General features: G+C 46.0%; 1 protein-coding gene across 10 annotated transcripts in view; it reads left to right on the top strand.

Moving 5' to 3' along the window:
- IP6K2 (inositol hexakisphosphate kinase 2) overlaps positions 1 to 22,228 on the top strand; it is a 40,566-nt gene that overhangs the window by 14,847 nt on the left and 3,491 nt on the right. For 2 of the 10 annotated variants that reach the window (XM_032289752.1, XM_032289748.1), the window contains exons 2-4: positions 16,678 to 17,003; positions 18,940 to 19,165; positions 21,002 to 21,177. In XM_032289752.1, the coding sequence (XP_032145643.1) occupies positions 16,802 to 17,003; positions 18,940 to 19,165; positions 21,002 to 21,177 (604 nt within the window). In that variant the 5' untranslated portion in view covers positions 16,678 to 16,801. Of the gene's footprint in view, positions 1 to 5,943; positions 5,963 to 10,365; positions 10,372 to 16,126; positions 16,147 to 16,674; positions 17,004 to 17,863; positions 18,672 to 18,939; positions 19,166 to 21,001; positions 21,178 to 22,228 lie in introns of those variants that run through there. The other 8 variants (XM_032289751.1, XM_032289749.1, XM_032289758.1 and 5 more) reach the window with 6 other exon arrangements.

Raw genomic sequence — 22,228 nt, 5'->3', positions numbered from 1 at the left:
CTTAGAAAACTCTGAGAAGTTGACTGAAGCATCTGGGTGCTTCTTCTTATGCTCCTCCCGACAAGTTTGCACAAAAAATGCATATGATGACATTTTGCCTCTCGGCTTCTTAGGATCTCCTTTGCCCATGTTCAGTTATTTTTCCTCAGCGAGGCACAGAGTCGCCCAGTGCCCGTCCGGCTCTCACTTGCCCCGGCGCTGTCTCTATGGAGCTTAATGTACTGCAGTGGCTGTCAATTGCTGACTTTCAAATTAGGTCTCCGAGTGGACGTTCAGTTTGTTGGTGATGATATTATTTGTTTCTTTGTTTTCCTTTGGCGGACGCCCCTCCCCCACAGAGCTGGACCTTCCTGGGCTCAGCTGTGCTTGCTGTGAAACTCTCCACTGTGGGACCAGCCGAGCCTGACCACCTTGCTCCCCGCCTCGGAGCCCCGTTTTTAATCTTTTCCTGATTGTAAGGTCGATTCTCTCCCAGGTGCCCCAGTCGCCCGCCGAAAAGGCGCCGGGATCTATGCAACTTCCCGTAGCCGGCTGAAACAGCGGCACTGTGGCGCTTTTCTGCCCGGGAATCTCCCGGTCTGGCTCTCGGCTTCAGTCCCCCTTTCAATCAGCTGAATGGGCGACTCTGCCTTCCCGGAGCTCCAAACGCCAACTAAAAGGGCACCCAGTCCCTCATACTCCGCACTGAGAACCGCCGCGCCGGGACGCCCACAAAACAGCCATGCCGGCCAAAAGAGTCGCGCTGGCGACCCTGTGTCTCCTCCGCTGGGAATCTCCTGGTCCGTGGGCAACAAAAATTCGTCTGGAAGTCTGCATCCACTCACTCCCTGAGCCTTCACTGGGAGCTGCAATCCTGAGCTGCTGCTAGTCGGCCATCTTGTATCTCTCTTCAAGAAGTTTTACTTGCAAGGCAGTAAAAAGTGTCACTCCTTGAAGAGTATCTTCTTCCAGATAAGTGCCTCTGGAGGAGAGAGAGCTCAGCTGATTACAGACCCACTACTGAAGGGCTTGGGTTTTTCTTGCTTCGTGTTTACATTTGAGCATGAGAATAGGAGTGTCTATCCCTTCCTCAGGTCTTTGGGCTGCCTCTGCCCTTTATAGATTCTGTGCTGGGCCTTTGGAACTAACACCGCAACAACTTCCAGGGTTTCATGTTGAAGACTTTATGGGTTAGTCAGAATGCTGCATTTATATTGGGAAGGCCATAGGAGGACTATAAATGCAGGATACAAGGTCCTGGGGCATTTGGGAGGGTAGAATTTACAGGGGTGCCAGTTGGCAGCTGACAAGCTTAGATTCTGGGGCTTAAAAACTAATGGATGTGTGGCCTGGTGCGGTGGCTCAGGCCTGTAATCTCAACACTTCAGGAGGCCGAGATAGGCAGATCACTTGATCCCAGGAGTTTGAGACCAGCCTGGGCAATGTGGTGTGAAACCTGTCTCTAACTCAAAATAACAAAAATTTAGCTCAACGTGGTGGCATGCGCCTGTAGTCCCAGCTACTTGGGAGGCTGAGATGGGAGAATCACTTGAGCGCAGGAAGGCAAGGCTATAGTGAGCCATGATTACAACAACTGCACTTCAGCCTGGGAGATGTGAGTGAGACCCTGTCTCAAAAAAACAATAATGGATGTGACCGGCAGGAATGGGGCAGGTAAGGCCTGGGAAAGTAAGGGACAGTACCCGGGATGATTTATCTCATACTCAAAGACCGTTTTTACTTTAGAAAATAACTTAAGCTCCTTGTTATGATTGAGAGAAGGGTGGGATGTTAAAACTGGAAGTAGCTTGCTGGCCTTCACTGCTGGTCTTGAAATGCAATCTTACTTTATTTTTATTTTTTTTAGAGACAGGGTCTCATTCTGTCACCCAGGCTACAGTGAGTCTCATAGCTCACAATAACCTCAACCTTCTGTGCTCAAGTGATCCTCCTGCCTCAGCCATCTGAGTAGTTAGGACTATAGGCGCATGCCACCAAGCCTGGCTAATTTTTAAAACATTTTTTTGTTTTAAGCCTCCATGCCTGGCCTCAAATGTCATCTTGGTTGACTGAATCCACTGCCTTCCTCACAAGCTGGGTGATTCTGAAGAGATCAGTGTGACCTTTGCTTTGGAACTATGAATGCAGTTGAACTTGATTTCCCCAACAAAAATTTAAAAATATTTTGCTGTGTCTTATTTTGGAGAGCTATCTCAGGACTTCTGAAGGATAATTGGCAAGTGTCTCTTTATTAGGACATAGTGCTGTGATTGGTGCAGTCTTAAGAATTTTCTCAGAGTTGTATCTCATTCTTTTCTGGGCTGATCTGGAAGAACACTGACTGTACTCAGGCAGAATGGGTTGGGTGATACAAGCTGCTAGATTGCTGCCATGAACCTGGAATAGTTTGCAGATCCTTGTGGGGAGTGTTTGTCTAAGTGAGATGTTGAAAGGACCCAGAGGAAATTGTCAGAGTTCCCTTGGTCACAGGAACTGGTGCAGCATAGGGCACTCTTGTGTCCCTGCTCCAGCAAATCCAACACTCATGAGTGCTTGCCTGGGCAGGTCAGGGATACCCTGCCTCTGTGGCTGCCCATTGGTACTGAATCACTTTTGGCACCCTTTATTTCAGAGGATGAATTTATGTGTCATTTGGGTTTGGCAGTGAGCTTAAGAGCTAAATGGGTTAAACATTGCCCACTGGCAGGAAACGTGTCATCTTGTCTGAAGCTAATCGGACCATTACTTTTTTTGTTTGTTTGTTGGAGACAGGGTCTTGCTCTGTCTCCCAGGCTGGAATGTGGTGGTACGATCTTGGCTCATTGCAACCTCTGTTTTCTGGTCTCAAGTGATCCCTCCACCTCTCCCTCCTCAGTAGCTGGGACAACAGGCATGTACTACCATGCCTGGCTATTTTTTGTAAAGACAAGGTCTCACTATGTTGCTAGGGTTGTTACCAAACTCCTGGGCTCAAACAGTTCTCCTGCCTTGGCCTCCAAAGTGCTAGGATTACAGGTGTGAGCCACCACACTGGTCCTGTGGGGCCATTACTTATTGGCATATGAGAGAACCTGTAACTTGAGGTAGCAAAAATCTCTCACAGATTGAGACCTCTGAGCAATTTTGGCTTTAGTCTGAGAGAGTTGCTTCTCTGTGTTCCTATTGAGTTATGTTTCTTCCAACATGGTGGGAGACTGGAGAAAGAGAATTGTCCTTAAGAGAGGGGTAACTGGCTTTTCAAAGAAGACTGAAAACTCTCAGGATATGTATGGAATACATTTTGCTATTTGAAGAAAATTTGGCCAGATGACCCATGGTTTCTAGCACTTGGAGAGGCCGAGACAGAAGGATCACTTGAGGCCAGGAGTTCAAGGCCAGCCTGGGCAGCATAGTAAGCCTCCATCTCTTAAAACAAAGTTTGATATATTGATAAAGGGGACATAATGACACTTTAGAATCAATCATTGTTTGAGCTAGAAGCTTTTAAAATTGCTAAAATTCTTTATAATTCTAGCAGGTTATTCTGATAAACGTATTTCTTTATTATTATTATTATTATTTTGAGACAGGGTCTCGCTCTGGCACACAGGCCTGGAGTACACTGGTGTGATCATGGCTCACTGCAGCCTTGACCTCCCAGGCTCCAGTGACCCTCCCACCTCAGCCTCCCAAGTAGCTGGGATCACAGGTACATGCCATTGCGCCTGGCTAATTTTTTAAATTTTTGGTAGAAACAGGGTCTCCCCATCTTGCCCTGGCTGGTGATAAAGATATTTCTGTGTAGACTGAAAGTTCCTTCGTCCGTGTTCCCCTTACCTTGGAGCCCTGTAGTCTGTCATTCCAGAAATCTGATTAGACGAGGCAAAGAGATAGGGCAGTGTGGTCCTGCTGGTGGTTCTAGAAAGGAGAAGCAGCTGGGAGGCTACTGTGTCTCTTATAGAAAAGCTTGTCCAGATTTTTGGAACAGAACCTTCTGTTTTAGGGAAAGGAACTACATTATTGTATGACTTTCATGAAATCACTCCAGTTAAAACCTGTGGTTTCTTCTTGATTAAAACCAGAATGAAATGCTTTTGAGGGCTCCTACCTTCTAGCGCCTTGTATACATTTTAAGGACAGTATGTGTTGTGGTTGTTATTCTCACTTAGAGTGAAGGTCTGAGTACAAGGGTGGGTTGCATCAGTGTTTGTTTCTAGATGGATTTAAAACCATCAAGAGCTAGGCAGCCATCTGTGTTTTCCTGTTTCAATCTTGGATCCTCCTCTTCTCCCTGTATTTTCTCTTTCAGTTATAAAGGTAATGTGTGCTCAGAGTTGGAGGATATTACAAGAAGTTTGAAACATTCATAAAACTGAAAAGAGGGGAATCATGATCTTACCATCTAGTATAGGGCAGGTTTTGTGGTGTCCGTAGCTTATATAAAATAATTTAAGCTGGGCGCGGTGGCTCACACTTGTAATCCCAGCACTTTGGGAGGCTGAGGCGGGCAGATCATAAGGTCAGGAGTACTGGACCAACCTGTCCAATGTGATTAAACCTCGTTTCTACTAAAAAATACAAAATTAGCCGGGTGTGGTGTTTTGAGCCTGTAGTCCCAACTACTTGGCAGGCTGAGGCAGGAGAATCACCTGAACCTGGGAAGTGGACGTTGTAGTGAGCCGAGATCATGCCGCTACAATCCAACCTGGGCAACAGAGTGACACTCCATCTCAAAAAATAAATTAATTAATAAATTAATAATAATTAAAAATATGTAACAAATAATTTGTAATTATACATGTAATTATGAATGCCATCTTTAAACAAAAGAATGTACAAATACGAGGCTGGGCACGGTGGGTCATGCTTGTAATCCCAGCACTTTGGGAGGTCGAAGTGGTGGGTGGATCACCGGAGATCATGCCATTGCACTTCACCCTGGGCAACAAGAATGAAACTCTATCTCAAAAAAAAAAAAAAAGAATGTACAAGTATGAAAACAAATTAGGTAAGAAAGTGAATGTTTAGATTGAAAAAAAATCACCAAAATTACACATTTCAAAATGTGGAAGTTACTTCTACAGTACTTACATCCCTGCATTTTGGGACAGCAGTTTGACCACCTCTTTCTTTTTTATTTTTTTGGGGAGAGTCTCACTTTGTCACCCAGGCTGGAGTGCAGTGGCATGATCTCACCTCCCTGCAGCCTTGACCTCCCAGGTTCAAGCTATTCTCCTGCTTCAGTCTCCCAAATAGCTGGGACTACAAACCTGTGCCACCATGCCTGGCTAGTTTTTGTATTTTTAGTAGAGATGGGGTTTTGCCATATTGCTCAGGCTGGTCTTGAACTCCTGAGTTTAAGCGATGTGCCTCCCAAAGTGCTAAGATTACAAGCCTGAGCCACTGCACCTGGCCTGACCACCTCTTTCTATAATAACAGTGTTAAAACTTTCTGTAGAGAGAACAGAAGGGTCACAATAGTCGCTCCTCAGGATAGTTGATCCCATCTTTTATTTATTTATTTGTTTGTTTGTTTGACATAGGGTCTCAGTCACGAAGGCTGAAGCTCAGTGGTATAATCAGAGATCACTGCAGCCTCAAACTCCTGAGCTCAAGAGATCCTCCTGCCTCACCCTTCCGAGTAGCTAGGCCTACAGATGTGTACCACCACAACTTGCTAATTTTTTTTGTAGAGATAGGGTCTTTCTGTATTGCTGAGGCTGGTCTTGAACTCCTGACCTCAAGCGTTCCTCCTGCCTTGGCCTTTTAAAGTGCTGGATTATAGATGTACCATGGTAACCAGCCTGTTATTGCTAACAACATAGATAAGTTTCTTTCAGTTTCAGCACTCATCACATGTCATTTCAGTTTTTAGGATTGTTGTCCTATTTGGGAAACCTGTATCAACTTTCTTTCACACATGAGCTGTGAGACTTCAAGGCATTCAAGGTTTCTTATGCAGTGACTGCAGGGCCTTGGAAGGGGGCAGGCAGCCATGGCCCCTGTGAGTAGCTGGTACTTTTTGTTAGTTTTTGTATGTATGTGATAAAACGTATGTAACATAGTTTCCCGTTTTAACTATGTTTGAATGTACAATGTGTACAATTCAGTGACATAGCTGGTACTTTTTGGCAGTCTTTTTTTTCTGTAAATCTTCAGACATAGTTTAAACAACATAGATTATCCACTTTATATATATAAAAATGATCTGTGTGCAGCAGGAGAAATCTCTCTCTGTCTGTTTCTGTCTCTGTCTCTCTCTCTCTCTCTCTCTCTCTCTCTCCCCCCCCCCTTGTCTCTCTCATCTCTCGTCTCTCTGTCTCACTCTCTCACTCTGTTGCCCAGGCTGGAGTGCAGTGGCATGATCACAGCTTTCTGTAGCCTCGACCTCATGGGCTCAGGTGATCCTTCTGCCTCGGCCTCTTGAGTAGCTGAGACTATAGACATGCACCACCACACCCAGCAAATTTTTAATTTTTTGTAGAGACTCAGTCTCATTATATTGCTCAGGCTGGTCTTGGAATTCCTGGGCTTTTAAGTGATCCTCCCATCCTCCCACCTCAGCCTCCCAAAGTACCAGGATTACAGATGTGAGCCACCATCCTGGCCAGATTATACAATTTTTTTTTCTTTCTTTTTTTTTTTTTTTTTTTGAGACGGGGTTTCACCATGTTGGCCAGGATGGTCTTGATCTCTTGACCTTGTGATCCACCCACCTCAGCCTTCCAAAGTGCTGGGATTACAGGCGTGAGCCACCGCACCCAGCCAGATTATGCAATTATATATCTTATTTTATATATATTTATTATATATATTTTATTTGTTTTGAGATGGAGTCTTTCTTACTCTGTTGCCCGGCCTGGAGTATAGTGGCACAATCTCTGCTCACTGCAGCCTGCGCCTCCCAGATTCAAGCAATCCTCCTGCCTCAGCCTCGCAAGTAGCTGGGGGTACAGGCACATGCCACCACGCCCAACCGATTTTTGTATTTTTAGTAGAGATGGGGTTTCGCCATGTTGGCCATGCTGTTCTCGAACTCCTGACCCCCCTGACCTCAGGTGATCCACTTGCCTCCGCCTCAAAGTGCTGGGGTTACAGGCGTGAGCCACTGTGCTTGGCCCATCTTCCTTCTTATAACTTAAAAGTTTATCATAAGTGAAACCGGGTTTAGTGATTCACGTCTGTAACCCCAGCACTTTGGGAGGCTGAGGTGGGTGGATTACTTGAGACCAGGAGTTTGAGACCATCCTGACCAACACGGTGAACCCAGTCTCTAATAAAAAATACAAAAATTAGGCCGGGCATGGTGGCTCACGCCTATAATCCCAGCACTTTGGGAGGCCAAGGCAGACGGATCACAAGGTCAGGCGTTCGAGACCAGCCTGACCAACATGGTAAAACCCTGTCTCTACTAAAAATACAAAAATTAGCTGGGCATGGTGGCGCACGCCAAAAATACAAAAAGTCGCCAGGATTACTGAGTAGTAATCCCTGGATGCTGAGGCAGGAGAATTGCTTGAACCTGGGAGGTGGAGGTTGCAGTGAGCCAAGATTGTGCCATTGCATTCCAGCCTGGGTGACAGAGTGAGACTTCGTCTCAAAGAAAAAAAAAAATTAGCCAGGCATGGTGGCACATGCTTGTAATCCCAGCTACTTGGGAGGCTAGGCATGAGAATCACTTGAACCCAGAGGCAGAGGTTGCCATGAAGTGATATCGCACCACTGCACTCCAGCCTGGACAACAGAGCGAGACTCTGTTTCAGAAAAAAAAAAAGTGTATCATAAGTGGCCCAGCGCAGTGGCGCGTGCCTGTAATCCCAGCACTTTTGGAAGCCAAGGCGGGAGGATCATTTGAGATCAAGAATTCAAGACCAGCCTGAGCAACATAGCAAAATCCCATCTCTACACAGAAATACAAAAATTAACCAGCTGTGGTGGCATATGCCTGTAGTTGTCCCAGCTACTTGGGAAGCTGAGTTGGGAGAATCACTTGAGCCTGGGTGGACCAGGCTGCAGTGAGCTGAGATTATGCCACTGCACTGCAGCCTTGACAATGGAGACTCTGTCTCAAAAAAAAAGAAAGTATATCGTAAGCATTTTCACCTGGTTAAAAAAATATAAAATTGATAAGAAAGCTCTTTATGGTATCCTAATAGTCCGTCATAAGATTGAATGAAAAAAATATTTTTGTTTCATTCCTCTCCTGTTGCTGGATGTGGAGGTGAACGTGTTCATCATCAAGGATGATGGATGTCCTGATTTTACGGAGCAGTGGACTTGAATTTTATGAAGTTTTCCTGAGGTGGTTGGTAGTTTGATGGTAGTTGATGGTACCCAGACAGGTCAATTTGGAGTTCCCACAAGACATCCTTTCAGAGTCAGACATTAACTGTTTTCTTCCTGAGTTTATTTTACTAAAAATATTTTTAGTTTTTTATTGTTTGTTTTTTTTTTCTTTGAGTCAGGATCTTGGTCTATCACCTAGGCTGGAATGCAGTGGTATGATAGTAGCTTGCTGTATCCTTAAACTCCTGGGCTCAAGTGATCCACCTCAGCTTCCTGAATAGCTAAGACTATAAGCAGGCACCACCATGCCCTGCTATTTATTTTTAATTTATTGTAGAGATGGGGGTCTTGCTATGTTGCCCAGGCTGGTCTCAAACTCCTGGGCTTAAGCAATTCTGCCCTGGCCTCCCAAAGTGCTAGGATTACAGCTGGCCTTACTCCTTTTTGCATATTAATTTTGTCACCAGGGATTTTACCTCATTTGTTGCCACCTTCCTTGAAAGTTCAAGTTATGGGAGGGAATGGTTTTCCTTTTCTTTCTTTCTTTTTTTTTTGGAGGGGGGACGGAGTTTCGCTCTTGTTACCTAGGCTGGAGTGCAATGGCGCGATCTCGGCTCACCGCAACCTCCGCCTCCTGGATTCAGGCAATTCTCCTGCCTCGGCCTCCTGAGTAGCTGGGACTACAGGCATACGCCACCATGCCCAGCTAATTTTTTGTATTTTTAGTAGAGATGGGGTTTCACCATGTTGACCAGGATGGTCTCGATCTCTTGACCTCGTGATCCACCTGTCTCGGCCTCCCAAAGTGCTGGGATTACAGGCTTGAGCCACCGCACCCGGCTCTTTCTTTTTTTTTTAAGATGGAGTTTTGCTTTCGTTGCCCAAGCTAGAGTGCAATGGCATGATCTTGGCTCACCGCAATCTCTGCCGCTTGGGTTCAAGTGATTCTCCTGCCTCAGCCTCCTGAGTAGCTGGGATTATAGGCATGCAACACCACGTCTGGCTAATTTTGTATTTTTAGTAGAGATGGGGTTTCTCCATGTTGATTAGGCTGGTCTTGAACTCCCAACCTCAGGTGATCCGCCTGCCTGGGCCTCCCAAAGTGTTGGGATTACAGGCGTGAGCCACTGTGCCTGGCCGGGAATGGTTTTCTTTTGGCATCGTGCTGACACACTTTAAGGCTGGACTGGCAGGCTCATTGCTCAAGAGGCCTTCTGTATATACTCAAGACTAACTCATGACCTCTCTTTACTTTGCCTGCAAAAGATGGGGATAGTTTTTATCTTTTATTTTTATTTTTGTTTTCTCTTCTTTTTTATTTTTATTTATTTTTAGTTTTTAGTTTTTTTAGTTGGAGTCTTGCTCTGTTACCCAGGCTGGAGTGCACTGGCATGATCTCAGCTCACTGCAACCTCTGCCTCCCCGGTTCAAGCAGTTCTCCCACCTCAGCCTCCTGAGCAGCTGGAATTACAGGCACATGCCATCACACCCAGCTAATTTTTTTATTTTTTAGTAGAGATGGGGTTTCACCATGTTGGCTAGGCTGGTCTTAAACTCCTGGCCTCAAGGGATCCAGCTGCCTCGGCCTCCCAAAGTGCTGGAATTACAGGTATGAGACATTGTACCCGGCCAATAGTTTTTATTAAAAAAAATTTTCTGGCCGGGTGCAGTGGCTCACGCCTGTAATCGTAGCACTTTGGAATCCCGAGGCAGGTGGATCATTAGGTCAGGAGATTGAGCCCATCCTGGCCAACACAGTGAAACTCTGTCTCTACTAAAAATACAAAAATTATCTGGGTGTGGTGGTGCACACCTGTAGTCCGAGCTATTTGGGAGGCTGAGGTGGGAGAATTGCTTGAACCTTGGAAGTGAAGGTTGCAATGAGCCGAGGTTGCACCATTGCACTCCAGCCCTGGGTGACAAAGCGAGACTCTATCTCAAAAAAAATAAAAAAAAAAGATCACACCACTGCACTCCAGCCTGGCAAAAGAGCGAGACTTCTTCTCAAAGAAGAGAAAAAGAAAATTATACTTATTTCTCATCTTCATGGTTGGCATGAGATAATTATTTTTGGCCAGGCGCAGTGGCTCACGCCTGTAATCCCAGCACTTTGGGAGGCCGAGGCAGGTGGATCACCTGAGGTCAGGAGTTCAAGAGCAGCCTGGCCAGCATGGTGAAACCCCATCTCTTTTTTATAAAAAAATTATAAAAAAAAAAGAGAGAGATAATTATTTTTTAGCGAGGATTTAGCAACCTGAAAACCTTAGTCATATCTTTGGGATATGGCCTCAGCATCCACACAGAATATCTGAATGCTGGTTAGTATATTTGTTATAAATAATGATAGAATTGAAATCTTCTTGTAGCCACATTTTCAAAGTTTATTCATTAGTCTTTTGTTACGTGATTTTCTACAAGAGAGAGTTTTCCAAAAGGTTAGTTGTCATTACATTAAGAGCTTGGGTTTTGTTTGACATGAAATATGTCTACACCAGAAGATCTCAGATGAATGTTCAGGCATGGGTCCTTAATTTATATTCCCCAGTTTATGCAGACTTATAAGGTGGATGATAATAAATGCAAAATAAACTAATATTAGCCAGTGCTTGGAATGCGTTTTGTAAAGTGTGCAGCATGCCACATTTCGATACTTGTACTCACCATATGATTGGTGTGGATTTGGATGATGATTGCAGTGGGTGTTTTACGAGTTCTCTGCTGTGCGTGGTAGGTATTCATGACGCAGTAGTGATTTGAGGCACATTCTGTGGAGTGCCTACTTTATGCTGGTGCGCTTTTAGATCGTGGAGATTCAGCAGTGAACATTGCAGTCAAAAATCTGACATTACAAAACTTGTTTTCAAGTGGAAATGCGGTGGGAGGAGACAGACAATAAACAAGACAAATAAGAAATTAGGTGTGTAGGCCAGGCGCGGTGGCTCACGCCTGTAATCCCAGCACTTTGGGAGGCCGAGGCGGGTGGATCACGAGGTCAAGAGATTGAGACCATCCTGGTCAACATGGTGAAACCCCGTCTCTACTAAAACTACAAAAAATTAGCTGGGCATGGTGGCGCGTGCCTGTAATCCCAGCTACTCAGGAGGCCGAGGCAGGAGAATTGCTTGAACCCAGGAGGCGGAGGTTGTGGTGAGCTGAGATCGCGCCATTGCACTCCAGCCTGGGTAACAAGAGCGAAACTCCGTCTCGGAAAAAAAAAAAAAAAGAAAGAAAGAAATTAGGTGTGCAGGAGAAATGCCTGAGGTAGGTGACTGGGCGGAGGGGGATGGAGACAGCAGACCACCATGTATGTACCTGTGGAACAATCCTGCAGGATGCAGGATATGCATATGTACCCCAGAGGGGGAAAAAAAAAATTGGTGGTGGTGCACGCCTGTAATCGCAGCTACTGGGAAGGCTGAGGCAGGAGAATCACTTGAACCCGGGAGGTGGAGGTTGTGGTGAGCTGAGATTGTGCCATTGTACTCCAGCCTGGGCAACAAAAGCAAAACTCCGTCTCAAAAAAAAAATATAGAGTATGTTAGTTAGATGGTGATAAGTAGAAGAAAATGAAGCAGGGGTGCCCCAGGGAGTGGCACTTTTAGATAGAGTGGTTAAAGATCTCATTAAAGAGGTGACATTTGCTCAGCTGGCTGTGGTGATATACGCCTGTAGTCAGAACTACTCAGGAGGCTGAGGTGAGAGGAACACTTGAGCCCAGGAGTTTGAGGCTGCAGTGAGCCGTGATCATACCACTGCACTTTAGCCTGGGCAACAGAGCAAGACCCTATCTCTTAAAAAAAAAATGCTGACATTTGCCTGAAGAGCTGAAGGAGGTTGAGAGAGTGAGGCAAGGGGTTTATCTGGGGGAAGAATATATCAAGCAAAGGGAATAGCAAGTACAAAGATCCCTGAGAAGCCAGTATAATTGGAACATATTGGATGTTGATATTTTGTTTCTTATGGATACTTTTATTTTTTTGAGACAGAGTTTCACTCTTGTGTCCAGGCTGGAGTGCAGTGGTGCAATCTTGGTTCACTGTGACTTCTGCCTCCTGGGTTCAAGCAATTCCCTTGCCTCAGCCTCCCAAGTAGCTGGGATTACAGGCGTCCACCACCACATCCAGCTAACTTTTTTAAAAATGTGTTTTAGTAGAGGCCAAGGCTGACCTTAGCATGAGTGATTCAAGATACTCAAAGTGAGGCAGATGAGCCCAAAAAGAATAGATGCAAAAGAAAATTTCAGCCAATGAGTTTGTATATAGAAACTATTGAACAGTGAGTAGGATTTGTGTGTGTGTGTGTGTGTGTGTGTGTGTGAGACAGAAGTCTCACTCTGTCAACCAGGCGGAAGTGCAGTGGTACGATCTCAGCTCACTGCAACCTCCACCTCCCCGGTTCAAGTGATTCTTGTGCCTCAGCCTCCCAAGTAGCTGGTACTACAGGCGCCTACCACCACGCCTGGCTGATTTTTTTGTATTATTAGTAGAGACAGGGTTTCACCATGTTGGCCAGGCTGGTCTCGAACACCTGACCTCAAGTGGTCCGCCTGCCTCAGCCTCTCAAAGTGCCAGAAGTACAGGCATGAGCCACCACACCCAGTAGGATCTTTTTAAGTATAATATTTTCTGATTATTAAAATAATACATATTATTGGCTGGGCAAAGTGGCCTGTAATTTTTTGTATTGTTGATAGAGATAGGGTTTCACTGTGTTGGCCAGGCTGGTCTCAAACTCCTGACCTCAGGTGTTCTGCCCATCTTGGCCTCCCAGAGTGCTGGGATTACAGGCGTGAGTCACAGCACCCAGCCATGTTGTCATTCCTCTTAGTTAAATACCTAGGAATGGGATTGCTATGTATATAATAAGTATATGTTTAACTTTATCAGAAACTGCCAGACTGTTTCCCAAAGTGGCTTTGCATTCCTACCAGCAATGTATGAGGCATTGCATGATTAACCCTGGGTTGTATATGTGTACCGGGCACATGCCGGGTGGTGGCTCTGGGACACATGGAGGGGAGGTATGGGTGGTGAGGGTTGTTTTTCTGCCATCAGTATAGTGTGCCTTATACCATTCCTCTGTGACTGCTTGACCTTGGGGCTTTTCTTGAGCCAGAGTAAGTGGCCCCAGCAGATGCCATTTTGTAGCCTCATTAACTAAATTCTGGATGAGTGAGCTAAGGGCCCAGGGGCTTTCATAAGTTACAGTCATTTTATTTGCATTACTTAAAAAGTTAAGAATATTAAGGCATTTTTTTTTCCAACAGATCCTTAAACCAATTTGATAGATTTGGTGGATGGACTGTGGGGGAAAACTGTATGCTGTGCTAGGATGGATGTTCTGTGTTTCTTATGTGTTCATAGTTTCATGGACAAATGTGAGGCAATGTGGAAAGCTAAAATAGTTGCTAAATCTGAAGCTAGTATTTTGCATTTATTTCCTGTCTTTCTAGGTACTGGGCCCACACATTGCATGGGCTTTATGGTAACCGTTAATTTTCCAGCCTTCCAGGGAAACTGAGCCTTAGACCCTAGAGGTCACATGCAGAGAGAGAGAGAGAAAGAGAGAGGTGACATGGAGATTGTTGCATCTGGTATAGTTGGCTTTTCTTTCTTCTGGTGTAGTTGAAGCCCCTACAGAGGAGGCTGATTTGCTTTGTAATCTTTGGAAAATTAATCCTTCATTTTCTTGCAGAGATAGGGGCTGTGAGGGACCCTAGAACAGAAACTCTGCTTATTTGCAACTCCAAATGTGAGAAGTATGTTTTATAGTGAAGCCATACGTATGTTCATATTGAGAGTTTGAACATAATTGAAACAAAAGGATCATAAAATAGGACTTACCTTATTATGTGCAATGCATTGATATTTTGCAAGAGTGCTGGGATTCTGAGCAAGAGCCGCCATACCTGGCCTGGATTGTGTTTCTAGGGCCTGGCCCATGAGGAGCATCTTGTGCTTTAACAGTTTTATAATACGGTGCCTGACATATGCTTTGGTACTGGCCGGTGGACCATGAACCAGTAGCTTCTTTTGGTATTACTCTTATTCAGAAGGCCTTTTCAGCAGACTAGTGTCAACCAGTCTGGAGAAAAGGCTTTTGAGGTCAGACTTCTCAGAGCTCCATCTTGGGGATAGAGCCAGGAATGGCTAGAATGTACTCATGTTTACAGTCCCATTGCCTGTGTTCAGTTTCTGGACTCTTCTCAATATATGCCGTCCTGGAGGCTTTTGTGGTGATGAGAAGGTGGTACCAAGTGATGAGAACCTTAGGTTTAGATTCTCTGCTCTTTGCATATGGGAAAACTTATTGATTCCTAGCCCTTGAGGTCAGTTGAGGCCCACAGTCAGGCACTCTCTGAAAGGAAGAGATTAACACCAGTTTACACGCTTTAAAAGAGGCTACTTTATAAACAGAAAATATTAACTAGGTGGGGTGGCATGTGCCTGTAGTCCTAGCTGCTTGGGAGGCTGAGGCATGAGTATCCCTTGAGCCCAGGAGTTTGAGGGTATAGTGAGCTATGATCCTGCCATTGCACTCTAGCCTGGGCAACAGAATGAGACCCTGTTTACTTTAAAAAAAAAAAAAAAAAAAAGTAAAAATTGGCTGGGCGCAGTGGCTCATGCCTGTAATCCTAGCACTTTTAGGAGGCCAAGGTGGGTGGATCTCCTGAGGTTAAGAGTTCAAGACAAATCTGGCCAACATGGTGAAATCCCATCTCTACCAAAAATACAGAAAAATATTAGCCAGGCATGATGGTGGGCACCTATAGTCCCAGCTACTTGGGAGGCTGCGGCAGGAGAATTGCATGAGCCTGGGACGCAGAAGTTGCAGTGATGAGTGAGATTGCACTTCAGCTTGGGCGACAGAGCAAGACTCCATCTCAAAAGACAAGTAAAAATTAAGCTGGGCAGTGCCAGAGATCATGGGCCCTAGAGGCAGCTGTGTCGGTTCACTTGGGAGACATGGCTTATTGTCCCTGGCCCTGGGTGAGTTTCCTAATCTTCTCTAATCAGCTTCATTGTTTGCAATAGGGAGAGTAGTGCCTACCTCAAAGAAAGTATCGTGAGGACCAAATGGCGTAAGAAATTCCTGGAACGAGCCTGATACATAATAGGTCATTTCCCCACATGGAGGACAGAGGGCACGTCTCCTCCAGATCCATCCTCACTCCTCTCTCAGTTGGAGTCATGGGAACTGAAGGAGTTCCTAGTAAAATCCCTGTACAGATACTGAAATGTAACTCAAGCCCTCTAAGAAATGCTAGTAGAGACTGCATAAATTAGACAAAACACAGAATGAGTGCAGCATGCCCTGTACCAGTTAACGGTGCATACAGAGATGTGCTTTGCTGATGATGCATCCAGTGCGTAGCTTTGTGAGTGGATTCGAGCCTGATTGCCCCAAGAGCACAACTTTGGTGTAAAAGTGTGCTCTGGCTTTTGGTGATCAGGTTAGAATGATAAAAATAGTCAGTGACCTAGAACACTGTCTATCTTTTTAAATGGTGTTAGCCAGCCTTGATCAGTTGTTTTTAGATACAGACGTTAATAATTAAAGCTGGACCCAAGCTCCATTGCTAATAAGGTTAATGGGGCTTGTCTTTCACCTTGGGCAGGAGCAGTGTGTGTAGACAACCTGGACAAGTAAACAGTGAGTCTTACTATATAATGATTAAGCAGATTTTCCCTATATTTAAATGCATTTTATAAAAATACAAGTAATAGGAGGCCTGGGCATCATTCACATTAAGCTTGACATTCTTTTTTTTTTTTTGAGTCGGAGTTTCGCTCTTGTTGCCCAGGCTGGAGTGCAATGGTGCGATCTCGGCTCACCGCAACCTCCGCCTCCTGGGTTCAGGCAATTCTCCTGCCTCAGCCTCCTGAGTAGCTGGGACTACAGGCACGCGCCACCGTGCCCAGCTAATTTTTTGTAGTTTTAGTAGAGACAGGGTTTCACCATGTTGACCAGGATGGTCTCGATCTCTTGACCTCGTGATCCACCCGCCTAGGCCTCCCAAAGTGCTGGAATTACAGGCTTGAGCCACCGCACCCGGCCAAGCTTGACATTCTTATTAGAAAATGGTAAGATTTAATCCAGGCATTAGGCTTGAAATTGTGATTTCACCTCACCATTGCATCAGTTTTGCCTATGGTAGTGGCTTTCTAACACCATAGTGGGGCCTCTGCCTTTTTAGGGGCGCCTGGAACCCATTCCCTGCCTGTTTGCATCGAGCCCCGCCCCTATGAGCTCATGGTGTTTTTGTTTTTCTGCTGGAGAAGGCGGGGCCAAAGTGGGTGGCATGGGCGGAGCCCCGCTAGAGCTCGGACTGTTTGTCTTTGTCTTTCTGCTGGAGGAGCAGGGTGAACAGCTCTAAGGCACTTCCTACGCTACCTCGAATCCCCATGTCATCATTGTGTTTGCTTCCAGCAGAGCGTCCTGGCCAGAGCAAGCCAAGAAGTCAAGTCGAGAGGGACACACAGACAGACAACAGACAGAAGACGTACTGGCCGCTGGACCCTGCCGCCTCCCCCTTCCCACCATCTGCGCCCGGAGGATGAGCCCAGCCTTCAGGGCCATGGATGTGGAGCCCCGCGCCAAAGGCGTCCTGCTGGAGCCCTTTGTCCACCAGGTTGGGGGGCACTCATGCGTGCTCCGCTTCAATGAGACAACGCTGTGCAAGCCCCTGGTCCCAAGGGAACATCAGTTCTACGAGACCCTCCCTGCTGAGATGCGCAAATTCACTCCCCAGTACAAAGGTAAGCCCCAGCTGCTGGAGGGGTTGCCACACTGTCGAGGAGATGTAAGGGATCGTGGCCATAGAAGGCCCTGGCAGCCGTCCCTGGAGCCCTCACTCCTTCCCACTCTGTGCTTTTCCTCCCTCTCCTCCTCCTCCTCCTCCTTCTCCTTCTCCTTCTCTTCCTCCTGGCCCTCAGCCCAGCACCTCACACCCTCAGTTTTCAAGCCTGGTAAGATTGCTCAATTCTGTTTTGTTTTGTGGATTTGAGTTTGATTTTGGTAGAAGTGTAGTTGTGTTTTATGTTCAGGTGTCTCTTGATCACAGTAACCCATAGTCCCCCGTGGTGGGGACGGTGGGGGAAGACTTTGGGAAGATTTTACCCAGAATACTTGCCGCCTGCTTTTTGTCCTCCAGGAAACCAGAAGCCCGGGTGATTAGGTAGGCCGGGGGAGCAGGGTTGAGTCAGATGGAATGCAGGAGTGGGAGGCCTGTGCTGATTAGCCCAAGCCCTTTGCTGTTACAGAATGTCCCCAAAATTGCTATGTGAAAGCAACCTTTCGATTCACATATAATTTTTTGTTCCTTTTTACAATGTATTTTATAGGGGACATCAGCAGCCACCAGCATGGTGGGGTCTTTGTTTGGGAGGGGGGAGTCTTTTGTAAATCAAGGAAGAATCCATTAAAGAAATTAATTTTAAATGTGTATTATCTGGTTACATAAGAGACTCTAGAACAACTTAGGTTCTTTTGGGACTGTTGAAACATTGTCTTTAAGGACAGAATGTACTGTCTCTGTACTCTGAATATGCATGTGTATTGTGGTGGGGATGGGGGAGTTGGGGGCCCTCACTTGGTCCTTTTCTGTTGTTTTTTCCAGGACAAAGCCAAAGGTCCCTTGTTAGCTGGCCGTCCCTACCCCATTTTTTCCCCTGGTCCTTTCCCCTGTGGCCACAGGGAAGTGTGGTCTGAATCCCCCACCCTGGCTCCTCTGCACCCAGAGCTGGGGGCCACCTCAGAAGTGTCATCTCTCTCTGAGCACGCATTCCCCTGCAGCAGTCGAGCGGGCAGGCAGCAAGGACTGAGCAGATTGAGTGATCCTGGGGCAGAGAGGCCTGGGAGGAAAGGTGTTCAGCCAGTCGTTTGTAAGGCGCTCGTCGGCACCTGCTGAAACGCCCCCCACCTGACAGCCCCATCCTCAAAGACTGATTACTCATGGCAGGCTCTAGAGACTTAAGGGGGAAAGCTGCTTTCAAGGTCACCACATGTTTGTGCTCCCCAACCAAATCTATCTGCCTTGTGATCATTTTGTTCTTTTGTGACGTGAGATTGCAAAGACCAATAAAAACATATTTTATAAGGAAAAAGGGCCTGGGTGCCTACCTCGTGTGGGGGCACTATGGGAAACCTTTAAACCTTTGCTAGGGTGTCTTGTGCTATGTGGTTTGTTTTGTTTGCCCCTTTATTTTGCTTTGCTTACCCAGTCTTCCCTTATTCTTGGTTCTTAACCCTCAGGCAAACCTGTGTTCCCCAGTATTCAGGCTCTGCTTTAAAGCAAGCTTTGAGGCTGCGGGAGTTTCTGTTTAGGGCATTAAAATTTCCCGCAAACTATAAAGAGCAATGTTTTAAGTCTTTTAGGATTAGAAGAGTTACATAAAAATTAATAAACATTTTCAATGATGGAAAAATGTGTCTTGTAATTCTTTGGCTCTTGCCTTGTTGAGTACATCAGAGAGGAAGACTCTCGGCCATGTTTGCTCCCTAATTGCTTGTCTTGTATGGTGTCATCTTTTCTAGCTGTTTTGATATTTGTTAAGTTTGCAGATGAGTTTGGGGCCTCTGGCAACATAGAGACTAAGGAACTGGGTAAGAAAAAAACAAATGTTACAATCATGTTACTTACAAGGCTTCTTCCTGTGGAATTAAAAGTACTTTCTGCTCCTCACCCCCTTCCAGGTGTGGTATCTGTGCGCTTTGAAGAAGATGAAGACAGGAACTTGTGTCTAATAGCATATCCATTAAAAGGGGACCATGGAACTGTGGAGATTGTAGATAATTCAGACTGTGAACCAAAAAGTAAGCTCCTAAGGTGGACGACAAACAAAAAACATCATGTCTTAGAAACAGAAAAGACCCCTAAGGACTGGGTGCGCCAGCACCGGAAAGAGGAGAAAATGAAGAGGTGAGTGGAGACTGAGCAGCCAGCCCTTGGCTGTGTGGGAGGGTTGGGGATTTTGGTTACAGCCCAGTTCCCTGGAGCTAAGGATGTAAGTGGACTTATTAGGTGCCCTGTCATTCAGTGGCTAATTCCCACATGGTATGCTCTACCTCTCTTTTATTGTAATTGACTCTGGTTAGATCATGCCAGTTTGGATAAACAGCTGCACTGGCCTCTGTAAGAGATTCACTCACTTTTCTATGACTGCTGTGTGCCAGGCTATGAACTGGAGATGTAGCAGAGACCGACAGGAGCCATCCTTTTACCTCAGGTTGTTCGCCAATAGTTGAAGACAAAATGGGCAGTTGGGCATCCCCAAAACTCAGTGATCCCCCTAAGCAGGGCCATCCTACTCCTGCACCTTGGCAAAGCTTGTGAAAATATAAATAGTATATATAAATTAAAGAACATATAATGCAGCTCAGTAGGTTCACCTATTCTCATGGAATTTGAGTTTCTATTTTCCCAGTCATCAGATTTTGGAGTTGGGGGAAGCTGCTTGTACTGGAGGCTAGGTGGTACTACTTCCTAGAAGAGGGCAATGAAGGCCCTCCACATACAGGGGCTGGGGAGCAGGGGTTGATCTTGGATCTTAGGTTCTTTTTGCTGTAGAAAATAGTAGTTGGAGGCCGGGCGCGGTGGCTCAAGCCTGTAATCCCAGCACTTTGGGAGGCCGAGGCGGGTGGATCACGAGGTCAAGAGATCGAGACCATCCTGGTCAACATGGTGAAACCCCGTCTCTACTAAAACTACAAAAAATTAGCTGGGCATGGTGGCGCGTGCCTGTAATCCCAGCTACTCAGGAGGCTGAGGCAGGAGAATTGCCTGAACCCAGGAGGCGGAGGTTGTGGTGAGCCGAGATCGCACCATTGCACTCCAGCCTGGGTAACAAGAGCAAAACTCCGTCTCAAAAAAAAAAAAAAGAAAGAAAAGAGTAGTTGGCTGTCCCCTAATTTTATTTTTTAAGATCAACTTTCTTGAGGTATACATACGGTAAAATGCACCCATTTGAAGTGCTCAAAGAGTTTTGGCAAATGTGTACATGGTAAGCCACCACCACATCAAGAAGTCACTTTTCATTACTGTAGAAAGTTTCTCACCGGGTGTGGTGGCTCACACCTGTAATCCCAGCACTTTGAGAGGCTAAGGCGGGTGGATCACCAGAGGTCATGAGTTCTAGAGCAGCCTGACCAATATGATGAAACCCTCTCTCTACTAAAAATACGAAAATTAGCCGAGTGTGGTGGCATGTTCCTGTAATCCCAGGTACTTGGGAGGCTGAGACAGGAGAATCATGTGAACCTGGAAGGTGGAGGTTGCAGTGAGTTGAGATTGTGCCATTGCACTTCAATCTGGGCAACAAGAATGAAACTCCGTTTTAAAAAAAATAAAGACAGTTTCTTTGTGCCTCTTTTAACCCTGAATTTCTTTCTTCCATTCTTTCTTTTTATTTTTAGACGGAGTCTCACTTGCTCTGTCGCCGAGGCTAGAGTACAGTGGTATGATATTTTTGGCTCACTGCAACCTCTGCCTCCTGGGTTCAAGCAATTCTCCTGCCTAAGCCTCCTTAGTAGCTGGTACTACAGATGCACACCACCATGCCCAGCTAATGTTTGTATTTTTAGTAGAGACGGTTTTACCATGTTGGCCAGGGTGGTCTCAAACTCCTGAACTCCTGACCTCAAGTGATCTGCCCATCTCGACCTCCCAAAGTGCTGGGATTACAGGCGTGAGGCACCGAACTCGGCCTTCTAAATTCTGATAAGACATACTGATGTATTGGTCCTTGTCTCTTTATAGCCATAAGTTAGAAGAAGAATTTGAGTGGCTAAAGAAATCTGAAGTCTTGTACTACACTGTAGAGAAAAAGGGGAATGTAAGTTCCCAGCTTAAACACTATAACCCTTGGAGCATGAAATGTCACCAGCAACAGTTACAGAGAATGAAGGAGAATGCAAAGCACCGGAACCAGTACAGTATCCTTTGTTCATGGGCATCTCTGCATCGAGGGTTAGGGGAGAGAAAACAAGGAAGGCCCTTGGATCTTGGAGAGAGAGGTTGGGTATTTGTAGTCATGGTTGAGTTTCTTCTATCTGGGTTATTTCAGAACACCCTGTATGATAATTATGGGCAAATAATCACTTCCCTCAGGGCAGCTACTGGCCTAGGAGTGCAGATGATGAGGAGTGGGGTATAATGGGTCTCTGGGAGGTGAGGGGTGCCTCATGAAGGGGCCAGCTTGCATCAGGTGGACTTTGGCCTAGATAACCTAGAGGAAGAGGGCAAGGGGCTGCCTCCTGTTTTCAGACTGTCTTCAGAAGTCTCAAAACATGGCTCACCTGCAAAGGGCTGAGGTTTTTGGGTGAGGAGACTGACCTTTCACTCCCGGTTCACCAGACTGGCACTGGCACTGGACATGAGCAGTACATGAGGAAATCTTTCTTCTCTCTTTTCTTTTTTCTGGAGACAGAGTCTTGCTCTTTTCCCCAGGCTGGAGTGCAGTGGTGTGATCTCGGCTCACTGCAACCTTGGCCTTCCGAGTTCAAGTGATTCTTATACCTCAGCCCCCCTAGTAGTTGGCATTACAGGTGTCTGCCCCCACGCCCGGCTAATTTTTGTATTTTTAGTGGAGACAGGGTTTCACCATGTTGCCTAGGCTGGTCTTAAACTCCTGACCTCAGGTGATCTACCTGCTTTGGCCTCCCAAAGTGCTTGGATAACAGGCCATGAGCCACCCCCTCTCCCCCTGCCTTCTCCATCCCTCCCCTTTGTAAAGGTGAGGTTTCACTATGTTGCCCAGGCTGGTCTCAAACTCCTGGGCTCAAGTAATCCTCAGCCTCCAAAAATGTTGGAGTAATAGGTATGAGCCACCATGCCTAGCCTGTATCTATTTTTTTGGTCTCTTAAAAATGTGAAAACCATTTCTAGCTTATAGGCCATGCAACAAACAGCAAGCAGTGGGCCATAGTGTGCTAGTTTCCCCTCTAGGGAGCACTGGTTCCTTGAATGGAAACTGATGAAACAATG

Source organism: Sapajus apella, unplaced genomic scaffold, assembly GCF_009761245.1.
Source record: "Sapajus apella isolate SASKATOON/1434 unplaced genomic scaffold, GSC_monkey_1.0 scaffold23, whole genome shotgun sequence".
NCBI classification, from domain to species: Eukaryota; Metazoa; Chordata; class Mammalia; order Primates; family Cebidae; genus Sapajus; species Sapajus apella.
The sequence above is the reverse complement of the archived record's forward strand: the minus strand, read 5'-3'. Positions and strand labels throughout refer to the sequence as shown.